The 7,500-nt window shown below is 36.1% G+C and overlaps 2 protein-coding genes across 3 annotated transcripts in view; one reads left to right on the top strand and one right to left on the bottom strand.

Annotated features, from left to right (window-relative positions):
- LOC125032932 (protein O-mannosyltransferase 1-like) overlaps nucleotides 1-5,907 on the top strand; it is a 24,744-nt gene extending 18,837 nt beyond the window's left edge. For both annotated transcript variants that reach the window (XM_047624330.1, XM_047624329.1), the window contains 13 exons: nucleotides 1-96; nucleotides 238-362; nucleotides 466-642; nucleotides 844-1,018; nucleotides 1,148-1,397; nucleotides 1,516-1,736; nucleotides 1,852-1,984; nucleotides 2,116-2,226; nucleotides 2,862-3,015; nucleotides 3,709-3,926; nucleotides 4,044-4,202; nucleotides 4,489-4,584; nucleotides 4,726-5,907. The exon at nucleotides 1-96 is cut by the window's left edge and continues 149 nt beyond it. In XM_047624330.1, the coding sequence (XP_047480286.1) occupies nucleotides 1-96; nucleotides 238-362; nucleotides 466-642; nucleotides 844-1,018; nucleotides 1,148-1,397; nucleotides 1,516-1,736; nucleotides 1,852-1,984; nucleotides 2,116-2,226; nucleotides 2,862-3,015; nucleotides 3,709-3,926; nucleotides 4,044-4,202; nucleotides 4,489-4,584; nucleotides 4,726-4,959 (2,149 nt within the window). In that variant the 3' untranslated portion in view covers nucleotides 4,960-5,907. The remainder of the gene's footprint in view (nucleotides 97-237; nucleotides 363-465; nucleotides 643-843; nucleotides 1,019-1,147; nucleotides 1,398-1,515; nucleotides 1,737-1,851; nucleotides 1,985-2,115; nucleotides 2,227-2,861; nucleotides 3,016-3,708; nucleotides 3,927-4,043; nucleotides 4,203-4,488; nucleotides 4,585-4,725) is intronic.
- Nucleotides 5,908-6,356: 449 nt separating this feature from the next.
- The window catches only part of LOC125032938 (NPC intracellular cholesterol transporter 1-like), a 10,348-nt gene continuing 9,204 nt past the window's right edge, over nucleotides 6,357-7,500 (bottom strand). Inside the window, exons 16-18 of the mRNA XM_047624340.1 lie at nucleotides 7,273-7,398; nucleotides 6,932-7,072; nucleotides 6,357-6,757 (exon numbers count right to left, since the gene is read on the bottom strand). Coding sequence (XP_047480296.1) covers nucleotides 6,551-6,757; nucleotides 6,932-7,072; nucleotides 7,273-7,398 — 474 coding nt within the window. The 3' untranslated portion in view covers nucleotides 6,357-6,550. The remainder of the gene's footprint in view (nucleotides 6,758-6,931; nucleotides 7,073-7,272; nucleotides 7,399-7,500) is intronic.

Below are 7,500 nucleotides of genomic sequence, written 5' to 3'. Positions count from 1 at the left end.
AGAGCTGAGTCTCCGCTTGGATGGCATGTCACTCTCGCTCTTCGTGGTGTCCTTCCTCACGCGGATCTGGAAGCTGGAAACGCCGAGGGGCATTGTGTAAGTGGGCGAGGGAAGGAATAGGGAAATATTCCAAGTTTTGGTTCAGGAAGAGTTTTATTTTTTGCTTATCCATTGGTTTCCTATATAGTACGTACTTGTCTTAACGGGTTGTGATTTACATTTGCTTTTCCTTTTAAGATTTGATGAACTTCACTATGGAAAGTACGCTGGACTATACATGCAGAACACTTTCTTCTTTGATTCTCAACCTCCGTTTGGAAAGCAGCTTGTTGCCCTCGCAGCTTACATCGCTGGCTTCGATGGTGAGGCACTGTCATTGTCATGGCATTTTTAAAGCTTCTTTGGGTAATATTTTTGAGTCATACCACAAATATCCACAATTTTAAACTGCATTCTTCTTTCCAGGGAGCTTCAAGTTTGACAGGATTGGATCTCCATATGACCCCATAGTGCCAGTGTCTGCCATGCGTATTGTTCCTGCCTTTTTTGGCTCCTTGCTGATGCCAACGGTGTATAATGTCATGGTAGAACTTGGCCTCTCACACTATGCTGGTGCTTTGGCTGCCTTCCTCATGATATTTGGTACGGACTTTGTTACACAATCTACCAAAAGGGTATTAATAGACTTAAGACTGCATTTGATTATTTTTTTCTAAATCTGGTGACCATAATTCAACTTTGTCCTGTTAAAAGAAACTTGATTTAACCTATTTGCAGTGTATAAAGCATTCATTATACATACATTGCTCTGTATAAATATTCATTACATTTTTAATTTTTCAGACAATGCCATCTTGGCACAGTCCCGTTTCATTCTGATGGAAGGCATTCTCATGTTCTTTGGAATGTTTGGGCTTCTGTGCATTCTGAAGTTCAGGAACCTGTACAAGCAGCCATACACCCTACCCTGGTTTGTGTGCCTCATCTTTGGTGCAGCTTCCCTAGGAGCAGCTGTGTGGTAAGTCTTTTTACATGTAACTAAATTAAATCATTGTTGATTAAATGCATTCTTTGTGAAAGTCAGACACTGAGCTTGACAGCCCATTTGTGCATATAAGCTTCTTAATTACATAAATGCATCCCTCAGTGTCAGATACTTTGGCATCTTCACCCTCCTCTTGGGCGTTGGAATCTTGGCAAAGGACTTCTGGACCATGGTTGGTGACTGTACCGTGACGGACCGAAAGTTGGCTGGCCATTTGTTGACAAGAGTATTGGTCTTCCTTACCATCCCACTTACACTTTACATTAGTTGTTTCTATGTGCATTTGTCATTGCTATACAAGGCAGGACCAAATGACAATATCATGACTTCTGCCTTCCAAGCTAGTCTTGAGGTATGTTCTTTTTCTACATGTTTTATACAATAGATTTATGAGCATACTGGATTATGATGTATGCATTATTTTATTCTATAGTTATCACTAAAATCGCCTTTTCTCCATCATTTTATAGGGTGGCCTGGCTTCAATAATATCTAACCAGCCTGTCAAGATACTCCACGGGTCACAGATTACCCTCCGCCACACACACGGCCGTACCTGCTGGATACATTCGCACGATGCTCTTTATCCTGTAAAGTATGCTGATGGACGAGGTTCCTCACACCAGCAGCAAGTTACGTGTTATAGCTATAAGGATGTAAACAACTGGTGGATTGTCAAGAAGCCAGAAATGTAAGTGTGGACGACTTCACGTTTCTGACATGCGATTGATGATTTTTCATACTAGATTGAAATTAGCTATTTTAGAAACAGAAGAAAATTAGTAATTCATTCCATTTTTTATCAGCGAGGAGCTTATTGTGTCCGAACCTCAAGTACCTATTAAGAATGGTGACATCATTCAGCTGGTGCATGGCATGACTTCAAGAGCACTCAATGCACATGATGTAGCAGCACCTGTGTCTCCACACAACCAAGAGGTAAAGGTTTTCAATGGAATAGCATTTATACAGTAATATGTCTTGGAGGAGAAACAGCTCGTGAATAGTAAATATTTACATATTTACAAAAAATAAATAAATAAATAAAATAAAAATGTTTCGATTTACAGGTTGCTGCATACATAGACTACAATGTCTCAATGCCAGCACAGACTATGTGGCGTCTAGAACTCCTCAACGCAGATCAAACAGATGGTCTTTGGCATGCTATTGAGAGTCAGGTAAGAATTCGTAAAACTTCACAAATTTTACAACAGGGCCCATATGCTTGAAATGTCTCATAATTTTCCTTGCTGTTATTTATTAGATCTGATATTTTGAATATCATTATTAACCCCTTGCCGACGGATACGACGAGTAGACACGTGCTTTTCCCACTGTTAGTACTTGTTTGATTGTTTATACACATAGATGGCTATACTTGTACTAAGTCACCAATGAGCCAGTTAGGAGTACTGCCCGTCTCGCCCATTCACCCTTTTCTTTGATTTACGAAATATTTTACATTATCTTATTTTGCTGTTACTAATATTAAAAATAACATTATAATAATTATAATGTTTATAATAAAAATAACACCATCGATATCCATAGCACTAGTAAAAAACATGTTTTTCCCGCCAATTCAAATCACGTATGGTCACAAGGTCTATTAATTGACTCCTTTGTGGCTAAGCACTAGCAGAGCCATCTATGAGCAGACATTTCACAAAAAATATAGAAAATGGGCACAGCATTTTCCCCATTTTTTGTTCATTTTCCCCGACGGCATTGGGTTAATATGGATATTACAACTATTGATATTTTTATCTTATCATTCTCTTTATCTCATTATTTTCATTCCCATTCTCTACAGATCCGCTTGATCCACGTAAATTCAACACAGGCTCTGAAGTTCTCTGGCCGTCAGCTGCCTGATTGGGGCTTCCGTCAGCACGAGGTTGTAACTGATAAAGTTGTTGAACAGGAAGATACCATTTGGAATGTGGAGGAACATCGCTATACACGAAGTAAGTAGTGACTTAAATTTGGCCTTTTCATATGAAAATACATAAAACCATTTTTTTAAAAGAAGAATGTTAACACACTGATGCTGGGATGGCAAGAGTGCATGCCATGTCCACTGTCTTTTGGTTTATTGATCATCTTAAAACATAAATCAACTACACGGCTTAATCACCAAGGAGTCAATTACTAGTCAACATAGCACATCTGTTTACCTCCTTGTGTTTTGGAAAGATTCTTTATTTTTTATTGATATTAGTAATGTTAATAACATTATAATAATCATAATGTCAATAACAATAATATAATCGGTAAAAGAAATCTATATACATTCCCAAAAACTCAATGAAAGGGGAAACCTGCTAATTGGCTCCTTGATGGCTGAGCCCACATAGGATAATCCCCTCACACACACACTATGTGCGTTTGGGGCATCACAAAAGAAAATGACAATAGATAGTGTGATAACTTGGCCTCTAGGGTAAATAAACATTGAATGGGAGATTGTAAATAATATTTCTTAAAGGTTATGATTTGTTTATCAGTCTTGTGTTGATTTGTTTTCATAATGTTTACCAGATCTTTTTCCTACCTTAACAGCTGTTAATAAATTTGAGATTAAAAATTTCTGGTTTACTTACTTATTTGACGTCTGGTACTAAAGTGTGCAACACATAACACCGAATTTCTCCCAACAGCTGAGGACAAAAAGGAACGTGAGAAGGACTTGATCCGCTCTGAGATGCTCCCCACAGAACGCAAGAATCTAACTTTCTGGAATAAATTGTATGAACTGCAGTACAAGATGCTTTTTAACAATCAGGAGAATGTGGCTGGACACATGTATGCCTCAGATCCCCTGGACTGGCTTTTCCTGAAGCGAGGAGTCGCGTACTGGATTTCAGCAAATAGCAATGTAAGTCCTGTCACTGACACTATGAAATTTCAGTTAAAGAAGTTTGTTACAAAAGTTATAGGAGCTGTTATTCCAGAAGAGTTAGGGTTATAATTGTCTTCACTTTTTTCTTTACAGGCCCAAGTTCACTTCATAGGAAATATTGTTACATGGTTGTCAGGAACGGTTGCCCTTGTGGGATATTTGGGACTGTTCATCCTCTACCTTCTCAGACGTCAGAGAGCTTGTTATGACCTACCAGAGGCAATGTGGAACAAGTTCTGCACAATTGGCGAGGTAATTTTCATTGCAGAAATTGTAAAGTGAACTATCTTTTATTCTTCAATTTTTTTTATATAATCTGTTTAGTACTTGTACTTATTATCAATGCAATATAAGATGCTTTAAGTTGGAACTAATATAACATGCAAATTGAAGCAAACAATCTATATATATTATATTTTATATTCAGAACTAACCAGCAATTGTAATAATGACATGTATTTCACTATAACCGTATCTGTAAATTACGAGTTATTCAACAGTTTAAAATTTACTATTTAAAAATCCATTTATTTTTCAGGTTTTGGGTGTAGGTTTTGCCATCCATTACTTCCCCTACTTCCTTGTAGACAGAACACTCTTCCTTCATCATTATATACCTGCTTACATATTCAAAGTAAGTAACCTTTTGTTTAGTTTCTATTTACATAATCATCTATGTATTTTCATGTTAAAGATATCCCTGCTCTAATGATGATTGCATCTTTGTCCATAAGTAGTTTTGATTTTTACTAATTGGAAATTTAACACCTTTCAGCTTTGTCTCTTGGCTGCTATGATAGAACACGGTTACTATCTCATATCAGAAAATTTCAAGGCTGCAAAGTTAGCCAAGGTCTATCTGGCTGTTGTTGGTTTGTGGATGGTGTCCATCCTCTACGTGTTTTGGTTCTTTGCACCTGTAACATATGGTAGTGCAGATCTCACTGCAGACCAGGTGATGAGCCTAGCCTGGAGAGAGACCTGGGATCTGATCATACACAAACAGTAATGGAACTGATGGAAGGCTCATTTCCTGTATTCTACTGAAGAAGTGCACACATGACAAAAGAAAACTAAGGACAAAACAAAACAAAATACTTGGGTATTTTATAGTCGCACATTTGACTGCACGTCATCACCTCCATACAAGGGAGGGAAAATGATGTGCACTTTCTCTTAATCTGAGTTACACAAAATTGCAGTTGCATAGAAAACTCCAGAGGTGTTGGAAATCTGGAACAGAGTCTCAAAGCTATATTTAAAGGTTAGGAATGGTTGATAGTTAAGAGTATATAATTAGATTATATAAATGATGGAAAGTTACAACAGGACAGTATACAGTATTGTTACCTAGAATCTCATTTTTACTATGTTAGCACTTAGCAGGGTTCAAAATGTGTTGAGATTGCCGAATCTTATGCGCAAAATGATTGTGATTTTACAGATCTATCCATTCCAAGATTGACTTAGTATTTTTATATTTATAATTACTTTTACTTCTAATTCCAAGTATAACCTATGACAAACTTCAGATTCTGTTGTTGATTATTTATGTACATGTATATGGGGAGCCTAACAAACTGATGGTCTTCCTGGGATCTTCCAATAAATAATTAATCTCAACAGGGTATTAAAGAAGGAATTACTGTGAGTACTCCTGTACCCATCCTGGATTCTGAACTTGCACCTTAAAATTGTGCATCTGCTTGCATTGTGATATGAAACTCTTTTTGTGAGTTCCATGGAAGATTTGTTAAGATTGTTCTGAAATCTGTTGGTCCTTGAACAGATTGCACACCAGTGAATGTGATACATATTTAAGAAGGATAAGGAGGGACATCTTGAGTCCAGATGCCATATATTCTTGGTGAAGGTAACATTGTTATTTCTCTTGATACTCATTTTCTATTTTTGTAATTTGTTAGTTTATAAAATAAAAAAAATGATATATCCTTCAGAACTGCAATTATTATCCTTTTCTTTAGTGTATAATTTCACAAAATAATGTAGCAGAAGATTTTTTTCTGTTTACTTGAGGTCAAGCATCACCACTTAGCTTAAGTAAACATCACATTTGTTATTCAGAATTTTAAGCTTTCTTTCATAATTATTATTTGCATTGGTTAGAGTTGATTTTAAAATCTCCAAAATGAGTTTACAATATTTGATCACACATGAATTTAAAACAAAATCCTCTTCCTATGTGTGAGGTTAGATCATGAGAAATATTAACTTGTGTATATGTATTTTATAAGCCTTTGAAATTTTAGTATAGAAAGTATTAAATTTCTGGATTTCTCCTGTCAATCTTACATACAGTTAGGTACAAGCATATGTACTTTGAATAAAAGATTGCACAAATATGCAATGTTAAGCAAGTATGGACAGAAATTCCAAAAGCATTTGTGAAAAAAGTAATTTATTCAAACAAGTTTAGCACTTACAATACAGGTACTTATAAACTAACTTATGACATTACTTTCTAAAAATAGAAGAAAAAAAAGTTATTTCTTTATTACAGCTAAATCTCTTAAACTTTTTAATTTCAAACAAAAAAAATAATGATTGCTGTAATAACTAAAGTGCACTTAAATCGACTCCTAATCACTACTTACAACAGCATATGTGGTCTCTTCAACTTTCATCTCTATGGAGCATTTATCATGAGCTTCTGATTTGTGTGCCTCATCTACCTGTGACATGGCAATCAATGTGTCATTGTATGGTGCTGGGCCAATTAGGCTCAGGAGCACAGGGAGAAATGTTAATCCATGGAACACTCCAAAGAGACACGTGCCAAAGAAGATCTGTAAAGTGTATATTAAAATAACCTATGGTGTAGTTTATTTTATCTTAAGGGTTGAAGTCTGAAGTATTAATATTGTATTTAATATAGTCTATTACATGTGATGTATATCAAGATTCCAATTTGTTAATTCAAAACATCAACCATAAACAATAAGTGACAACTCCTTACTTACTTTGAAAAATGACAGGAAAACGTGTGAATCGGAGAAAGCAAGCAGGGCAAAGGAGAGGAAGGTTGAGAAGGCTCCATTGATTACTGGTGGCCCCATTTCATGTAGCGTTGTGTGGGCCCTTTCGTTTCTGGTGCCTTTTACCTTTCAAGTCGGCACCATATTAGAATAAGCTTTTGCCAACGTACAGTGAAAACAATCAATTTCATTCTAGTTATGCATATTTAAGAACTCCATCAGAATGGCAAACTCATGACAAAATCATCATAAGCATATAGTAAAACCATTCATTATTCTCACAGAATGTTACTTGTACAGTACACATAATGATTGTTGTTGCTTACCTGCATAAAATGCAAACCTATGTGAGCAGAATAATCAACACAGAGTCCAATACAGAGGACCAAGTTTATGCAAGAGATGATGTCAATTGTTAGATCCCACCAAGACATTAATGCCATCACATCAACCTGGAATTCAATAGTCCATCTTATAATGTGTTACACTAATCTTATGAAAGAGTGGTTTGTAATCTTATGGTTGGTGCAGCTCTTGACTATGGCACACCATGA

The sequence above is a fragment of the Penaeus chinensis genome, chromosome 15 (assembly GCF_019202785.1).
Source record: "Penaeus chinensis breed Huanghai No. 1 chromosome 15, ASM1920278v2, whole genome shotgun sequence".
Taxonomy (NCBI): Eukaryota; Metazoa; Arthropoda; class Malacostraca; order Decapoda; family Penaeidae; genus Penaeus; species Penaeus chinensis.
This window is presented reverse-complemented; position numbering and strand designations above follow the sequence as displayed.